Source organism: Oncorhynchus masou, chromosome 10 (assembly GCF_036934945.1).
Source record: "Oncorhynchus masou masou isolate Uvic2021 chromosome 10, UVic_Omas_1.1, whole genome shotgun sequence".
Lineage (NCBI taxonomy): Eukaryota > Metazoa > Chordata > Actinopteri > Salmoniformes > Salmonidae > Oncorhynchus > Oncorhynchus masou.
In genome coordinates, this window is record NC_088221.1 from 1,040,749 (window position 1) to 1,061,009 (window position 20,261).

The 20,261-nt window shown below is 43.3% G+C and overlaps 1 protein-coding gene across 2 annotated transcripts in view; it reads left to right on the plus strand.

The window, feature by feature from the left end:
• The window catches only part of tbc1d4 (TBC1 domain family, member 4), a 153,942-nt gene extending 142,559 nt beyond the window's left edge, over positions 1-11,383 (plus strand). For both annotated transcript variants that reach the window (XM_064975640.1, XM_064975641.1), the window contains 2 exons: positions 630-806; positions 9,103-11,383. In XM_064975640.1, coding sequence (XP_064831712.1) covers positions 630-806; positions 9,103-9,342 — 417 coding nt within the window. In that variant the 3' untranslated portion in view covers positions 9,343-11,383. The remainder of the gene's footprint in view (positions 1-629; positions 807-9,102) is intronic.
• The last annotated feature ends 8,878 nt before the right edge of the window (positions 11,384-20,261 follow it).

Here is a 20,261-nt window from a genome sequence, read left to right on the forward strand (position 1 = left end):
GGAAACTGGCCCTACATTTACATTATATGGGGCCCTTGAGTAAGGCACTTAACCCTGAACTCCATAGATGCCGTGTGTGTGTGTGTGTGCATGCGTGCGTGCGTGCATGTTGTCTCGGGGTTGGGCAGAGTAAAGAGACTAATTTTTGTTTCAACAATGAACAGTAAAGCACTATTCTGTTTGATTTTGTAGCTCAAACCCATGAGTGCTCATGATGAGTGCAGTGCTTGTGGACATGAGTGACTTTGGCCATAAATATAGAGAGCGGTTGTGGAAGAGGCAAGCCTGCTCTATTTTATGACGACAATCCATAACAGAGCACATGACACACACCCTGCACAAGGAGGACTGTGAAGACCTTTTTGTGGCTCTTGATTTGCTTTTAATGGGATACCCACAGTACACACAGGCTGTGCTTATGTCTTATGAGTAGCAGATCTGGGTTCAAATGTTTATTGAAAGGTCGTGAGTAAACTCCAGCACTTGTTTTTTCTACTTATTACCTGACTGTACAGGTGTGGGCGATTTTGACTTCCTCTTTGCGGTTGCCAGGTGTTTGACACAGAAGTTGATGTTTCTCAACTCTGGGTTGCCAGGTATATATACTTTGTAATTATGTGGGTTGCCAGGTGTTGGACATGGACATCTCGAAGCAGCTACATGCGTATGAGGTGGAGTACCACGTGCTGCAGGACGAGACGGTGGATGCTGTGCTCCAGTCAAACGACTCAGACCGTCTGGATAAACTGGAGAAGACCAACAACCAGCTGAAGAAACAGAACATGGATCTGCTGGAGAAACTACAGGTGGGAAACTGGCTCAATTCAATTCAAACTTAGTTTCCTCAAGGCAATTCATTTTGCAGTCAAGGAGTACATAAGACACAATATAGTCCAAAAAGCCATCTTACCCCAGATTCTATTCTATTCTATTCTACTCTTTACATTATGAATATCCCAGAAGAAGAAAAAGGAGCACTCAAATGTCAGCAATGATCTTTGAGGTTCAATGTAGGGGCAAACAGACAGGCTTACATTTCGGTGTGTCAGAGGCCTTCCTCAGAGATGCTCATCTTGTCAAGTGTTATGGGTTAAGATGTCCCTCCGTTGACCTTTGTATGCAAGCTGTCTGGTACTACGCTCACAGTATATACAGTACACACAGAACAAACAAATAAACACGTTTTGGTGTTGATATGCACTGCTTCAGTCTGCCAGTAGATGTCACCAGAGCATAAACCCAAACACAGTATAAGACATAAAAAGGAATGAGTCTCAATTCTCCATCCAAGGAATTCTCCCTTTTTAATCTATACTGTAGACCATAAAATAGTCTGTCTGTCTGCAGATGAGGTCACAGCTGAGGAATCGCAGGGATTAAGGATTGACACATATTTGGAGAGTGAAACCCCTTAGTAAATGTTAACAGGAAACAAGAGAACATGCTCGTCTTAATGTTTCTACTGTGTTTTTAAACAGGCACACAAATGCCAGATGCACACACACCCACATGACACAGCCACTCAGTCAATCATTTACCTACTACATTGTCCCATATCAATATTCTTGTAAAAACATGGTCTAGATCAGGGCTGTCAAACTCATTCCACGGAGGGCCGAGTGTCTACAGCTTTTTGTTTTTTACTTTCAATTAAGACCTAGACAACCATGTGAGGGGAGTTCCTTAGTAATTAGTGACCTTAATTCATCAATCAAGTACAAACCCCGCAGAAACCCTGTATCAGGGCTGTGAATTGCCAGGGACCTTACAATACAATGTTATCACGGAACTTAGGTGCCAATACGATATGTATTGCGATTCTCACGATTATATTTATTATGTATATACATACACTTAGGTTAGAGTCATTAAAACTCATTTTTCAACCACTCAACAAATTTCTTGTTAACAAACTATAGTTTTGGCAAGTTGATTAGGACATGTAATTTATCCAACAATTGTTTACAGACACAGTGAATTCTAAGTGAAATAATCTATCACAATTCCAGTGTGTCAGAAGTTTACACTAAGTTGGCTGTGCCTTTAAACAGCTTGGAAAATTCAAGAAAATGTCATGGCTTTAGAAGCTTCTGATAGGCTCATTTTAGTCAATTGGAGGTGTACCTGTGGATGTATTTCAAGGCCTACCTTCAAACTCAGTGCCTCTTTGCTTGACATCATGGGGAAATCAAAAGAAATCAGACAAGACCCCAGAAAAAAAACTGTAGACCTCCACAAGTCTGGTTCATCCTTGGGTACAATTTCCAAATGCCTGAAGGTCCCATGTTCATCTGTACAAACAATAGTACGCAAGTATAAACACCATGGGACCACGCAGCCATCATACCGCTCAGGAAGGAGACGCATTCTGTCTCCTAGAGATTAACCTACTTTGGTGCGAAAAGTGCAAATCAATCCCAGAACAACAGCAAAGGACCATGTGATGATGCTGGAGGAAACGGGTACAAAAGTATCTATATCCACAGTAAAACGAGTCCTATATCAACCTAACCTGAAAGGCCGCCCAGCAAGGAAGAAGCCACTGCTCCAAAACCGCCATAAAAAAACCAGATTACGGTTTGCAACTGCACATGGGGACAAAGATCGTACTTTTTGGAGAAATGTCCTCTGGTCTGATGAAACAAAAATGGAACTGTTTGGCCTTGAAGACCATCGTTACATTTGGTGTAAAACGGGGGAGGTTTGCAAGCCGAAGAACACCATCCCAACTGTGAAGCACGGGGGTGGCAGCATCATGTTGTGAGGGTGCTTTGCTGCAGGAAGGACTGGTGCACTTCACAAAATAGATGGCATCATGAGGAGGTCAAATTATGTGGATATATTGCAGCAACATATCAAGACATCAGTTAAAGCAAATGGGTCTTCCAAATGGACAATGACCCCAAACATACTGGCAAAATGACTTAAGGACAACAAACTCAAGGTAATGGAGTGGCCATCACAAAGCCTTGACCTCAATCCTATAGAACATTTGTGGGCAGAACTGAAAAAGTGTGTGCGAGCAAGGAGGCCTACAAACTCAGTTACACCAGCTCTGTCAGGAGGAATGGACCAGAATTCACTCAACTTATTGTGGGAAGATTGTGGAAGGCTACCTGACACGTTTGACCCAAGCTAAACAATTTAAAGGCAATGCTACCAAATACTAATTGAGTGTATGTAAGCTTCTGACCCACTGGGAATGTGATGAAAGAAATAAAAGCTGAAATAAATCATTTTCTCTTCTATTATTCTGACATTTCACATTCTTAAAATAAAGTGGTGATCCTACCTGACCTAAAACAGGGAATATTTACTAGGATTAAATGTCAGGAATTGTGATAAACTGAGTTTAAATGTATTTTGCTAAGATGTATGTAAACTTCCGACTTCAACTGTACATGGCCAAGAAGTTCAAACGCTCATAGATGACCGGCAGGGTCAGATAATAATGATCATAGTGGTTGTAGATGTTGCAACAGCTCAGCACCTCAGGAGTAATGTCAGTTGGCTTTTCATAGCCGATAATTCAGAGTTAGGTGCAGTAGAGAGAGAGTCGAAAACAGCAGGTCTGCGACAAGGTAGCACATCCGATGAACAGGTCAGGGTTTCATAGCCGCAGGCAGAACAGTTGAAACTGGAGCAGCAATGCTACCAGGTGGACTATTGCAGCATAAATACTGGGGGCTGAGAAAGGAGGGGTCGGGAGACACTGGCCCCGTCCGAAGATATCCCCGGACAGGGCCAAACAGGCAGGATATGACCTCACCCACATTGCCAAAGCACAGCCCCCACACCACTGGAGGGATATCTTCAACCACCAACTTATTACCCTGAGACAAGGCCGAGTATAACCCATGAAGATCTCCCCAACGGCACGAACCCACTAAATTGACGCACCCCATCTTAGGGACGGCATGGAAGAGCACCGGTGAAGTAGCCCCCGTAATAGGGTTAGAGGCAGAGAATCCCAATGGAGAGAGGGGAACCGGCCAGGTAGAGACAGCAAGGGCTCTGAGCCTCTTCACCTGGATCATCGAAGCTAATTAGCTGCTATCCGATTGGCTTCTCCTGACTAACGTCTCTGTCCCGAAGCAAGTACCAATTAGCCTGGAGCTAGCCTATGCTAGGCCCATCTCCCGGCTAGCTGAAGAGGTCCATCAGTCACTCCTTTGCTACAATACCTATTTTGCCAATTGTCCTGGACCCCTTTTATTGCCAATACGGATCTCCGCCGATCCATCATGACTGGACTACTGACGTAATCCACCAGAGTTTTTTTTTTTCAACATGCTCCTCCGTCGTGACGTCCCCTGAATGTCCATCTGCTAGCCGCGGCCTGCTAGCTGTCTAGAGCATACCAGGCTTTAGCAGAAGAGGTTCATCAGCCAATTTGTTGAGCTACTATACCTATTTTTCCTATTGATCCATCACGCCTGGTCTGCCGACGTAGCCCCCTCGTGTGGTTACAACAGACTTCTTCCGTCGCGACGTCCCTCAAAGTCCCTGCTCCAGCCCTGCTCAATATACCTCAACTAACCCGCTTGTCCCACCCCCCACACATGCGGTAGCCTCACCTGGCTTAATTGATGTCTCTCGAGACAATTCCTCTCTCATTGTCACTCACTGCCTAGGTTTACTTCCACTGTATTCACATCCTACCATACCTTTGTCTGTACATTATGCATTGAATCTTTTCTACCGCGCCCAGAAACCTGCTCCTTTTACTCTCTGTTCCGAATGTACTACTACTAGCTGTACCCTTATCCTACTCCTCTCTGCTCCTCTGGTGATGTAGAGGTTAATCCAGGCCCTACAGTGTCTAGCTCCACTCCCATTCCCCAGGCGCTCTCATTTGTTGACTTCAGTAACCGTAACAACCTTGGTTTCATGCATGTTAACATTAGGAGCCTCCTCCCTAAGTCTGTTTTATTCACTGCTTTAGCACACTCTGCCAACCCGGATGTCCTAGCCGTGTCTGAATCCTGGCTTAGGAAGGCCACCAAAAAAACTAATGTTTCAATCCCTAACTATAACATTTTCCGACAAGATAGAACTGCCGAAGGGGACGGAGTTGCAATCTACTGCAGAATTCTGTCTTGCTATCCAGGTCTGTACCCAAACAATTTGAGCTTCTATCTTTAAAAATCCACTTTTCCAGAAACAAGTCTCTCACCGTTGCCGCTTGCTATAGATCACCTGCCCCCAGCTGTGCCCTGGACATCATATGTGATCTTCAGAGCTCGTGCTGTTAGGTGACCTAAACTGGGACATGCTTAAAACCTCTTAGAGCAAGCTGACACGCTAGCGTCTCACCGAGCCAACAATAAATGCAAATGCGCAACGCCAAATGCTAATAGCACTCGTTAAAACTCAAACTTTCATTAAAACACACATGCAAGGTACCCAATTAAAGCTACACTCGTTGTGAATCTAGCCAACAAGTCAGATTTTTAAAATGCTTTTCGGCGAAAGCATGAGAAGCTATTATCTGATAGCATGCAACACCCCGAAATACCTGAAGGGGACGTAAACAAAATAATTAGCGTAGCCGGCGCTACACAAAACGCAGAAATAAAATGTAAAACATTCATTACCTTTGACGAACTTCTTTGTTGGCACTCCTATATGTCCCATAAACATCACAATTGGGTATTTTTTTTAGATTAAATCGGTCCATGTATACCCAAAATGTCCATTTATGAAGACTGTGTGATCCAGGAAAAAACACTGTTTCAAAACGCAATGTCATTTTTTTAAATTAAAAAAGTTGCCTATAAACTTTGGCAAAACACTTCAAACTACTTTTGTAATCCAACTTTAGGTATTAGTAAACGTTAATAATCGATCGAATTCATCATGGGAGATCTGTATTCAATAGCAGCAGGTCTTGAAATGATGGTCGATATTCTCTCTACCAAAACTGCCTTTGTTATGCCCTGATGACAGGAAGTGCCTTTTCTTCATTGAACCAAGGAATAACTTCACACCAATTGCTGATACTGGCGACATTGTGTGGAAGCTGTAGGAATTATCAACTGGGAGCTATCTATTGTCCCTTGCCATAGACAATACAGGCAACTGGCGCATTGATATATATTTTTTTTGGTGATCACTTTTCCTTGGGGTTTTGCCCGCAACACACGTTCTGTTATAGTCACAGCCATGATTTAACCGGTTTTAGAAACTTCAGAGTGTTTTCTATCCACACATACTAATCATATGCATATACTATATTCCTGGCATGAGTAGCAGGACGTTGAAATGTTGCGCGATTTTTAACAAAATGTTGAAAAATGTAGCCCTGTCACTAACAGGTTTTAACACCCCGGCCATCCTACAATCTAAGCTTGATGCCCTCAATCTCAGACAAATGATCAATGATCCTACCAGGTGCAACCCCAAATCCGTAAACACAGACACCCTCATAGATATCATCCTAACCAACCTGCCCTCCAAATACACTTATGTTGTTTTCAACCAGTATCTCAGCGATCACTGCCTCATTGTTTGCGTCCGTAATGGGTCTGCGGTCAAATGACCACCCCTCATCACTATCAAACTCTCCCTAAAACACTTCAGCGAGCGGGCCTTTTTAATCAACCTGGCCTGGGTAACCTGGAAGGATATTGACCACCAACTACTTCTCAGTTCAGTGTGTCAAATCGGAAGGCCTGTTGTCCGGACCTCTGGCAGTCTCTATGTTGGTGCCACAGGGTTCAATTCTCGGGCCAACTCTTTTCTCTGTATACATCAATGATGTCACTCTTGATGCTGGTGAATCTCTAATCCAACCATACTCAGACAATACCATTCTGTGTACTTCTGGCCCTTTGGACACTGTTAACTAACCTCCAGACGAGCTTCAATGCCATACAACTCTCCTTCTGTGGCCTCCAACTGCCCTTAAATGCAAGTAAAACTAAATGCATGATCTTCAACCAATCGCTACCAGCATCTGCCCGCCTGTCCAGCATCAATACTCTGGACGGTTCAGCCTGAGAAATATCCACCATTTTGGAGTCAACAAAAACTCGAAAAGTTCCTTTACAGTCCTTTAGAAACATGTCAAACGATGTATTGAATCAATCTTTAGGATGTTTTTAACATAAAACATCAATAATGTTCCAACTGGAGAATTCCCATGTCTGAAGAAACTTGCAACTTGACTCCATAGACACTGTGTATTCTATTCGGTAGGCCAAGCTGTGAAAAAGTACAAACCTCAGATGTCCCACTTCATGGTTGTATTTTTCTCAGGTTTTCGCCTGCCATATGAGTTCTGTTATACTCACAGACATCATTCAAACAGTTTTAGAGAGTTTTCTATCCAATACTACTAATAGTATGCATATATTAACACCTGGGACAGAGTAGGAGGCAGTTCACTCTGTGCACACTATTCATCCAAAAGTGAAAATGCTGCCCCCTATCCCAAAAGAGTTAATTGCTAAATTGTAATTTTTTCACCACCCTGGCCTATGTATTGCCTGACCTCCCTTATCTTACCTCATTTGCACACTGTTATATGCTTTTTTCCATTGTGTTATTGACTGTGTGTTTGTTTACTCCTGTGTAACTCTGTGTATTTGTTTATGTTGAACTGCTTTGCTTTATCTTGGCCAGGTCACAGTTGTAAATCAGAACTTGTTCTCCACTAGCCTCCCTGGTTAAATAAAGGTAAAATAAATAAAAAAACACTCAATCATAGGACCTACTGAAGAGATGAGTCTTAAAGGTTGATACCGAGTCTGCGTCTCACATGGATTGGCAGACCATTTTATAAAAATGGAGCTCTATAGGAAAAAGCCCTGCCTCCAGCTATTTGCGTAGAAATTCTAGGGACAGTAAGGAGGCCTGCGTCTTGTGACCATAGCGTACGTGTAGGTATGTACGGCAGGACCAAATCGCAAAGCTAGGTAGGAAGATGTAATGCTTTGTAGGTCAGCAGTAAAACCTTGAAATCAGCCCTCGCCTTAACAGGAAGCCAGTGAAGAGAAGCTAGCACTGGAGTAATATGATCAAATATTTTGGTTCTAGTCGAGATTCTAGCAGCTGTTTTCAGCACTAACAGAAGTTTATTCAGTGCTTTATCCGGGTAGCCAGAAAGTAGAGCATTGCAGTAGTCTAACCTAGAAGTGACAAAAGCATGTATTAATTTTTCAGCATCATTTTTGTACAGAATGTTTCTGATTTTTGTTACGTAGATGGAAAAAGTGGTCCTTGAAACAGTCTTGATATGTTCGTCAAAAGAGAGATCAGGGTCCAGAGTAAAGCTGAGGTCCTTCAGTTTTATTTGAGACGACTATACAATAATCAAGATTAATTGTCAGATCCAACAGAAGATCTCTTTGTTTCCTGGGACCTAGAATGAGCATCTCTGTTATGTCCGAGTTTAAAAGTAAAACATTTGCCACCATCCACTTCCTTATGTCTGAAACACAGGCTTCCAGGGAGGGAAATTTGGGGGCTTCACCATGTTTCATTGAAATGTACAGCTGTGTGTCATCCACATAGCAGTGAAAGTTAACATTATGTTTCCAAATGACATCACCAAGAGGTAAAATATATAGTGAAACAATAGTGGTCCTAAAACGGAACCTTGAGGAACACCAACATTTACAGGGTTTTAGAGGCAAACTGATATCTTTCCGACAGATAAGATCTAAACCAGGCCAGAACCTGTCCGTGTAGACCAATTTGGGTTTCCAATCTCTCCAAAAGAATGTGGTGATCGATGGTATAAAAAGTAGCACTAAGGTCTAGGAGCACGAGGACAGATGCAGAGCCTTGGTCTGACACTATTAAAAGGTAATTTACCACCTTCACAAGTGGAGTTGGCTATGATGGGGTCTAAAACCAGACTGAATGGTATACATTGTTTGTCTTCAGGAAGGCAGTGAGTTGCTGTGCTACCGCCAGCTCTAAGATTTACCATTGCATTAGGTTTGTTAAAATAGAGCCCAAAGTATCAATATAATGTAATCCAAAGTAATATCGCTATAACTATTGATTTATTCCCCCATCACTACCCTCTATGCACCTATCCCATGTGTTAATTGTCTAAAATTGTCTAAAATCATCTCCTCTTCTTTCGCCAAGGCGGCACGACAGAAGATCCAAAGCCTGGAGGCCACTGTGGAGAACTTCCTGTCACGTGAGTCCAAGATGAAGCACATGATTCGCTCGCTGGAGCAGGAGCGCCAGTCCTACCAGAAGACTATTGAGCGCATGCGCTCCTGCCTGCCCCCGGATGCCCTGGCTGACGTGGAGATGACCCACATGGTCAAGCCTGCTCAGGGGCCAAACGGCAAGGCCAAGCCCACCGCCAAGAAGCCCTAATGGGGGAAGAGTGGAAGGCAAAGGTGAGGGAGAGACTGGAGAATGGACAGGTAGATGGATATTACTGACATAGAGAGAGGACTCTGACGATGGATGGATAGAATTTCTGAATTTGAAAACCAAACTTTATTGGGACTATTAACATTTGTGAAACTGTTTAGCCATACTATATGTGTTGTCGTTTTAAGACAGGTGGTGTAGTTCCTATGTGATGTATCGCCATTTCGACAGACAGACACTGACAGTATGGCAATGTGGTCTGATTTGAATGTGCTGCGTGTGCCTGCATGTGTGTGTCTGTGTGCGCGCACACAGGAAATAAGAAGAGTATAGAGAAGGTTCACAGTCTCTCTGTTAGGCTGGAGAACAGACTGAGTTGAATGTCACTTCTCACACACCACAAACAGCTGACATCATGGACAGACACTTTTTCATTATGTTTCAGGGCGGTGTACACACACACACTGTCTCCAGGACTTTCTCTCTTCCTTCATACTGTTTTATCCCACCTTCACATCTGAGTCATGTTCTCCAATGATTCTGATTGAAAAGAGAAAAAAAAGTCAAAGGAATAATTAAATAAGCTCTAGTCTGCTATCGACTGTTAAGCGCTGACCTGCCTGCAGCTAAAAAAAATATGTTTATCTTAAAAAGTTGAATGTTGAAAATGGTGTTACACTGTTCACTTTTTTGTATTGTGAACCGAAAGCAATTACTGAAAGTTGACCAAGTGGACATGTAGCATCTTTGGGTCTTTGTAATATGGATGATTTCTATTATTTGCTTTCTGAAATGTTGAAAGAATGTTTATTTTTGATTGTCAATCTGTCAATCGTGTGTGCACAATGTAGGAACAGTTATGTTTCACAGAGTTGACACGAATACGAACAGCACTCCATGTGAAATGACTTTGAATTAGGCTACTGCAGCCGATCCACACACGTTTAAGGTTGACGAAGCCTATCTGACGTCATCAACTAGCCTGTAACCATCGAGGTGATGGTTTACCACCACCCTTTCACTAACCAGTCAACTCACACAGAACTGAAAGGTGATGTTTTTCTATAGCTACTTCAAATTAAGCAGCATATCCCACAAGAAATATAAATGAATTGATACATTTTTATTTAAGATAAATCAAGTAATCGATTTAAGAAACACAATTACAATTCGCATTTCCTGATGTGCAGGAAAATCCCTGCGACAACAGAGGTGGTCAAATGAAGATATTACATCTGTATGACACAGGCTTCACTTATTCGACGGAGTCGTCGTTGTGGAAATTGCTTGTGTAACGCTCATTTCTTTTTCATATCAGTGCTTTTCTTAGGGTGGTTGTGGTTGCATTGTTATTTGCCTTAATGTACTCTCTCCTGTACTGCCTTTGGACCCAAAGAGGTTTTAATGCTTTCGTTGCTAAATGGTTAGCAACCAGAAGTGTATTATAATTCATGCAAGTGTTTTTTTCTTTCTAATTCATCAAATGATCACGGTTACTATTTCAGCGCTGTTTTTCAACACTGTCCGTGTTTAATTGTTTCAAAATGTTCTGTGTTTTCATGTGTTTCAATGCTTCATGTTAAACAAGCTAAAAAGACATCTAGTTCTGGGTCATACAAAGACAACCGTCCTTTTGCTATCTAGAGATTCATGTCTTACAAAGATGCTCCATTGGAAATATAGGCTGGCCAATGATCATTGATCATCAGAGAATGAACTAGATTAAAGTCATGTTCTTGTGTTAACTCATAAGTGCCAAATAAAAGCATGAATGCAGTCTTCCTTATCTACCCTGAATCGGAGATAAGCTTATGACCATGATTGAGGGTGATATAAGGGAAGCCCTAATGGCTGGCTTGAGTGTTTGTTTTCTTTTGCGTCTGTGTAGGTAGCCAACATCATCGCATTGTTCAATCACTACTATGGAATAACGCCGATTGTGTTGAATTAATGTCGACTGCCTGTTTTAGTTGAAATGAGGTCTCACAAAGAAAAATGTCACATGTACTTCAATAAATCACACCTTCACTGCCTTTTTCTATTCACTTGTCTCGAGTGGTTTCTTTCACTTCAAATAATGGTAAATCAATGTTTTAACTGCATTATAATTTCAGAAAATGGCCATAATACGTATATCTGCATTAATCAAATATAATATTATTTGTCACATGCGCCAAATACAACAGGTCTGGCCGTGAAATGCTTCCTTACGAGCCCATAACCAACAACGGAGTTTAAGAAATAGTTAAAAAAATATTTACTAAATAAAGTAAAAAATTATAAAAAGTAACACAATAAAATAAGAATAACGAGGCTTTATACAGGGGGTACTGGTACCGAGTCGATGTGCGGTGGTACAGGTCAGTCAAGGTAATTTGTACATGTAGGTAGTGGTAAAGTGACTATGCATAGATAATAAACAGAAAGTAGCAGCAGTGTAAAAACAAAAGAGGCGGGTCAATGTAAATAGTCCCGGTGACCATTTGATTAATTGTTCAGCAGTCTTTATGGCTTGGGGGTAGATACTGTTAAGGAGCCTTTTGGTCCTAGACTTGGTGGCCCGGTACCGCTTGCCGTGTGGTAACAGAGAGAAGAGTCTATGACTTGGGTGACTGGAGTCTGACAATTTGGGCCTTCCTCTGACACCTCCTAGTGTATAAGTCCTGGATGTCAGGAAGCTTGACCCCAGGGATGTACTGTGCTGTACTCACTACCCTCTGTAGCGCCTTACGGTCAGATGCCGAGCAGTTGCCATACCAGGATGTGATGTAACCGGTCAGGAGGCTCTCAATAGTGCACTTGTAGAACTTTTTGAGAATCTGGGAACCCATGCCAAATCTTTTCAGTCTCCTGTGGGGGGAAAGGTTTTGTTGTGCCCTCTTCACGACTGTCTTGGTGTGTTTGGACCATGATAGTTTGTTGGTGATGTGGACACCAAGAAATGTGAAACTACTGACCCGCTCCACTACAGCCCCGTCGATTGGAATGGGGACATGTTCGACCCTCCTTTTCCTGTAGTCTATGATCAGCTCCTTTGTCTTGCTCACATTGAGGGAGGGGTTGTTGTCCTGGCACCACACTGCCAGGTCTCTGACCTCCTCCCTATAGAGTCGTGCTTGGCCACGCAATTGTGGGTGAACAGGGAGTACAGGAGGGGTCTAAGAATGCACCCCTGAAGAGCCCGCGTGTTGAGGATCAACATGACAGATGTGTTGTTGCCTACCCTTACGTCCTGGATCCATTTGTAGAAGGTGTTTAGTCCCATGGTCCTTAGCTTAGTGATGAGCTTCGTGGGCACTATGGTGTTGAACGCTGAGCTGTAGTCAATGAACAACACTCTCATATAGGTGTTCCTTTTGTCCAGGTGGGAAAGGGCAGTGTTGATTGAGATTGCGTCATCTGCGAATATGTTGGGGCGGTATGCGAGTTGGAGTGGGTATAGGGTTTCCGGGATGATGGTGGTGATGTGAGCCATGACCCGCCATGAAAGCACTTCATGTCTATCGATGTGAGTGCTCCGTGGGGGCAATTGTCTTGGAGACAGGTTACCTTTGCTTTCTTTTGCACAGGGACTATGGTGGTCTGCTTGATACGTAGGTATTACAGACTCGGTCAGGGAAAGGTTGAAAATGTAAATGAAGACACTTCCCAGTTGGTCCGAGCATGCTCTGAGTGCAGTCATCCGGAACAGCTGGTGCTCTCATTCGTGCTTCAGTGTTGCTTGCCTCGAAGCGAGCATAAAGGGCATTTAGTTCGTCTGGTAGGCTCGCGTCACTGGGCAGCTCGCGGCTGGGTTTCCCTTTGTAGTTCGTAATAGTTTGCAAGCCCTACCACATTCGACGAGCATCAGAACTGGTGCAGTAGGATTCAATCTTAGTCTTGTATTGACGTGTTGCCTGTGATGGTTCATCTGAAGAAATAGTAAGATTTCTTATAAGTGTCCGGATTAGTGTGCCGCTCCTTGAAAGCGGCAGCTCTAGCCTTTAGCTTGGTGTGGATTTTGCCTGTAATCCATGACATTTAATTGGGCTATGTACGTACAGTCAGTTTAGGGACGACGTCGTCGATGCACTTATTGATGAAGCCGGTGACTGAGATGGTATACTCCTCAATGCCATTGGATGAATCCCGGAACGTATTCCAGTCTGCAAAACAGTCCTGTAGCGTAGCATCCGCATCATCTGGCCACTTCCGTATTGAGCTAGTGACTGGTACTTCCTGCTTTAGGATTTGCTTGTAAGCAGGAATCAGGAGGATATAATTATGGACAGATGTGCCAAATGGAGGGCAAGGAAGAGCATTTTTTTCCCCTCTAGTAATACATGTGACATGCTGGTAGAAATCAGGTAAAACAGATTTAAGTTTTGCCTGCATTAAAGTCCCAGGACACTAGGAACACTGCTTCTGGATGAGCATTTTCTTGTTTGCTTATGGCCTTGTACAGTATGTTGAGTGCAGTCTTAGTGCCAGCATCAGTTTGTGGTGGTAAAATATAGATGAAAACTCTCTTGGTAGATAGTGTGGTCTACAGCTTATCATGAGGTACCTCAGGCGAGCAATACCTTGAGACTTCCTTAATATTAGACATCGTGCACCAGATGTTATTGACAAATAGACACACACCCCCACCCCTGGTCTAACCAGACGTAGCTGTTCTGTCCTGCCGATGCACGGAAAAACCAGCCAAACGTATATTATCCGTGTCGTCGTTCAGCGACGACTTCAAATACTGCATTATAGTGTATGCTCCCAAAAATTGGGAAATTATGTTATATTCTTCCTGTGTAGATTAAAATAACGAGGAGCTGACGCGAGATATGTCTCAGAAAATGTACCTCAATTTAGGGATGAGAAATGCGTTGTACTCCGAATTGTCCCATTATGTGTGTGCTCCTACACATGAAGACCGGAGGTGTGAGTATTGTATTTAGGCCTTTGTGGCTATCCCCCCAACTGCAAACAACTAACTGACCAAACAATGCTAGAGCTAGTTGGCCCAGATGGTCAATGCTGCCGGTCAGAGGTTGGAAGCTAGATAAGGTAAGCTGCCTCTGCCTCAAGGTGGGTAACACAGATGACACCTGTGCGCTCTTACTTAGACTTCTTGGGCACATATTTCTATCAGGTCATGGATATGTTAGCCAGGCCTATGAACCTAGTGTAGCCTACAGTGGCAGCGTACTGCGGTGCAGCTTGCATGTTGCCGCAGAATTCTATGGCACATTATTTAAGTGTGAACCACTGGTACCATTAATGCTAGTTCGTGCTAGTTTGACCACCAGAGGGCATCTTTGAGAGGCATTTGATAGCCTTCAATAATGGCTGTACTAGAGAATGCGGACACGCGGGAGACCGGGGTTCAATTCCCCGACAGGGGGGAAGGAGTAGGTTGTCCTTGTAAATAAGAATTTGTTCTTAACTGATTCCATGTGTTATTTCATAGTTGTGATGACTTCACTATTATCCTACAATGTAGAAAATAGTAAAAATAAAGAAAAACCCTGGAATGAGTAGGTGTGTCCAAACTTTTAACTGGTACTTGCTTAATTAATTTGACTAATATTATGGTGTTTCTATTTTCATGAAAAACGAAAAACCCTCTGGGCCCCCTGCCCTCGTGCCTTGAACCTCGCACAATTTCAGTGGATACAGCTGGAGAACTGCAAGGCAATCCCATTGTGCGCCACTCGGGAGCCATGACCAATATGACCAATATATATTGTCCTGCTAATAACAGGGTTAATAATATATCTGAGAATATCCAACTGGCTTTTATATAATTCAAAATTAATAATAATAATTGCTTTGTTTAATAAAAATCTTATTTTGGAGAGTGAGAAAAAGGCCATTCTTGAGCATGGGGTGAGACATTCTTACTACTTTGTAAATAAAGCCAGTTTGTTATTTAGAATTATTTATTTCTGTTTTTAGAGGGAGACAAACCAAAAACCTACAGTCATCTCATGGGTCTTCCAGTCAAGGCCAGCACGGGTATCGAACCAGCATCTGTAACAACACAGCTTGCATTGCTATGCAGTGTCTTAGACAATTGCACCACTCAGGAACAATGTACAACGTGACTGGTTGGGAATGGCATACAGCATACAAAATAAAATAATAAAAACCTTAGTGTAACAACAGTTAGTGTAACAATGTCCGTAGCCATGAAGTGCTTTGAAAGGCTGGTAATGGCTCAAATCAACACAATTATCCCAGAAACCCTAGACCCACTCCAACTCGCATACCGCCCCAACATATCTGCAGATGACGCAATCTCACTCAATCACTCAATTTGCATACCGCCCAAACAGATCCACAGATGATGCAGTCTCTATTGCTCTCAACACTGCCTTTTCCCACCTGGACTAAAGGAACACCTATGTGAGAATGCTATTCATTGACTACAGCCCAGCGTTCAACACTATAGTGCCCACGAAGCTCATGACTAAGCTAAGGACCCCAGCGTTCAACACTATAGTGCCCACGAAGCTCATGACTAAGCTAAGGACCCCAGCGTTCAACACTATAGTGCCCACGAAGCTCATGACTAAGCTAAGGACCCTGAGCTAAGGACCCTGGGACTAAACACCTCCCTTTGCAACTGGATCCTGGACATCCTGACAGGCCACCCCCAGGTGGTGAGGGTAGGTAGCAACACATCTGCCAAGCTGATCCTCAACACTGGAGCCCCCAAGGGGTGCGTGCTCAGTCCCCTCCTGTACTCCCTGTTCACCCACGACTGCATGGCCAGGCACGACTCCAACACCATCATTAAGTTTGCTGACAACACAACAGTGGTTGGCCTGATCACCGACAATGACGAGACAGCCTATAGGGAGGAGGTCAGAGACCTTTCCGGGTGGTGCCAGAATAACAACCTATCCCTCCACGTAACCAAGACTAAGGAAATGATTGTGGACTACAGGAAAAGGAGCACCGAGCATGCCCCATTCTCATCGACGGGGCTGCAGTGGAGCAGGTTGAGAGCTTCAAATTCCTTGGTGTCCACCTCAACAACAAACTAGATTGGTCCAAACACACTAAGACAGTTGTGAAGAGGGCACGACAAAGCCTATTCCCCCTCGGGAAACTAAAAAGATTTGGCATGGGTCCTGAGATCCTCAAAATGTTCTACAGCTGCAACATGGAGAGCATCCTGACCGGTTGCATCACTGCCTGGTACGGCCACCGCTCGGCCTCCAACCGCAAGGCACTTCAGAGGGTAGTGCGTACGGCCCAGTACATCACTGGGGCAAAGCTGCCTGCCATCCAGGACCTCTACACCAGGCGGTGTCAGAGGAAGGCCCTAAAAATTGTCAAAGACCCCAGCCACCCCAGTCAAAGACTGTTCTCTCTACTACCGCATGGCGAGCGGTACCGGAGTGCCAAGTCTAGGACAAAAAGGCTTCTCAACAGTTTTTACCCCAAGCCAAAAGGTTCCTGAACAGGTAACCAAATGGTTACCCGGACTATTTTAATTGTGTGCCTCCCCCCACCCCTCTTTTACGCTGCTGATACTCTGTTTATCTTATATGCATAGTCACTTTAACTATACATTCATGTACTCACTACCTAAATCGGCCCGACCAATCAGTGCTCCCGCATTATGTCCCACCACCCGCCAACCCCTCTTTTTAGGCTTCTGCTACTCTCTGTTCATCATATATACATAGTCACTTTAACGATACCTACATGTACATTCTACCTCAATAAGCCTGACTAACAGGTGTCTGTATACAGTCTTGCTACTCTTTTTTCAAATGTCTTTTTACTGTTGTTGTATTTCTTTACTTACCTACACACACACACACACATACCTTTTTTTCTCACACCATTGGTTAGAGCCTGTAAGTATGCATTTCACTGGTCTACACATGTTGTATTCGGCGCACGTGACAAATAAACTTTGATTTAATTTGCGTTTTAGTAAGTAATACTGAAGTCATGCACAATTATCAGTTTCTATTTAGGTTTATGTCGCCCAGTCATTGTCAGTGACACAGTAGGACCCAAAAGCATAATAATTTCTCTAACTCCTCCTTGCGTTGGTCTGGAGCAATGAAGTGGTGATGCAAGGTACCCGCACTAAACCACGAATTACCTCTAAAACCTGCAGCGTAAGTTCGCAGTTTTTAAAGGAGGGACCACTGTATGTGATGTCAACCGCTCTGAGATCTAGAGGTAGTTGTTTCCCTTCGCAGAATGTTGCTTGTTGCACCCAGAGAGGGACAAGACTTCTTTTTAAAGGAGGGACCACTGTATGTGATGTCAACCAGAGAGGGACAAGACTTGTTTTAAAGGAGGGACCACTGTATGTGATGTCAACCAGAGAGGGACAAGACTTGTTTTTAAAGGAGGGACCACTGTATGTGATGTCAACCAGAGAGGGACTAGACTTGTTTTTAAAGGAGGGACCACTGAATGTGATGTCAACCAGAGAGGGACTAGACTTGTTTTAAAGGAGGGACCACTGTATGTGATGTCAACCAGAGAGGGACTAGACTTGTTTTAAAGGAGGGACCACTGTATGTGATGTCAACCAGAGAGGGACAAGACTTGTTTTTAAAGGAGGGACCACTGTATGTGATGTCAACCAGAGAGGGACTAGACTTGTTTTAAAGGAGGGACCACTGTATGTGATGTCAACCAGAGAGGGACTAGACTTGTTTTTAAAGGAGGGACCACTGAATGTGATGTCAACCAGAGAGGGACTAGACTTGTTTTAAAGGAGGGACCACTGTATGTGATGTCAACCAGAGAGGGACTAGACTTGTTTTAAAGGAGGGACCACTGTATGTGATGTCAACCAGAGAGGGACAAGACTTGTTTTTAAAGGAGGGACCACTGTATGTGATGTCAACCAGAGAGGGACTAGACTTGTTTTAAAGGAGGGACCACTGTATGTGATGTCAACCAGAGAGGGACTAGACTTGTTTTAAAGGAGGGACCACTGTATGTGATGTCAACCAGAGAGGGACAAGACTTGTTTTTAAAGGAGGGACCACTGTATGTGATGTCAACCAGAGAGGGACTAGACTTGTTTTAAAGGAGGGACCACTGTATGTGATGTCAACCAGAGAGGGACTAGACTTCTTTTTAAACGAGGGACCACTGTATGTGATGTCAACCAGAGAGGGACTAGACTTGTTTTAAAGGAGGGACCACTGTATGTGATGTCAACCAGAGAGGGACAAAACTTGTTTTTAATGGAGAAACCACTGTATGTGATGTCAACCAGAGAGGGACAAGACTTGTTTTTAAAGGAGGGACCACTGTATGTGATGTCAACCAGAGAGGGACAAGACTTGTTTTTAAAGGTGGGACCACCAGAGAGGGACAAGACTTGTTTTTAAAGGAGGGACCACTGAATGTGATGTCAACCAGAGAGGGACAAGACTTGTTTTTAAGGAGGAACCACTGATTGTGATGTCAACCAGAGAGGGACAAGACTTGTTTTTAAGGAGGAACCACTGATTGTGATGTCAACCAGAGAGGGAAAAGACTTGTTTTTAAGGAGGAACCACTGATTGTGATGTCAACCAGAGAGGGACAAGAGGCAATTTATCCACAGGAAAGTTTATTTAACCAAGTTTTCAAAGCCCTGGTAGTGTGTCTGATTTCTATCACATGAAGCATGTGCACACGATGTAAATACACATGCATACTTGCCGAGCTCGTGCACGTGTTTACATGGTTTTTCAGTAGTCTGGTATTAATGATTTAATTAAGACTGGATCTAAGGGCATTCCATAGGGACGGCATAAAATGAATTAACGGCCTACATACTCTACCTGCTAAGAGCACGTGGTCTGCGTCTGAAGCAGGATCCATAAGCGGGAGACGGTTCTGATTGGAAAACCGAGCAGTAAACAAAAACTATTAAATCCAGTTTGGACTACCCCACCCAAATCAAAATCTAATATGGATGCCAATGTTTTGTTCTCGCTGTGTGCACACACATTTCCCCTACTTCCTGTCTGGATAAACACAGTGGCCTATTTGCAAAGCTGATTAGCTAGGACAAACAGGTGTGAAACAGACAGTTGTGCATGCCAAGCGATTCCACAACATGGAATCCATGTTTTTCTTTTTTTGTTTTGGAGGGGGGTGGTAAACAATGATTTTCTAATCAGCACTGTCCACAGAGCTACTCTCCGACATGGGAAAAGCACTGCCAAAAGGGTATGGTTTGGCAAATATCTCGCAAGGTGGGTAACTGTTATTTATATAATATATATACACACACACACACACACTGAATATTCTATATGACAAGAGCCTTTGGAATTATTACAGCTCTGTGGCCTTACTGCTGGTTGGCACGGAATCAACCTGACAGGGTTTCCGAGTTGGAAAAATCTGTGAACAACATTTTGCAACCTTGCACTCAGACACCGATTTTTGTTCCGAAATCCATTCAAGCATGCTTTTAAGATACCAGATAATCTAGCCCATGTCCTATAATATATAACATATGCTGAGTATTTAAAACATTAGGGCCACTTTCTTAATATTGAGTTGCAACCCCTTTTGCCTCAATTCATTGGGGCATGGACTCTACAAGATGTCGAAAGTGTTCAAATGGACTTAAATAATCACCCTCTGAATGGCATACATACACAATCCATGTCTCAAGAAATCCTTCATTAACCGGTCTCCTCCCCTCATGTACACTGACTGAAGTGACATCAATAAGGGATCATAACTTCCACCTGGATTCACCTGGTCTGTCTGTCATGGAAAGAGCAGGCGGTTCTTAATGTTTTGGACATGCATACATACAGTGGGGAACCAAATGATTGACACCCTTGATAACGATGAGCAATAATGAGCATATCAAATAAAAAGAAATACTGAGCTACATTGTATGCAAAAAAAATGGGAAATTATTTTATTTTATAGTAATACAGTTGCACAGA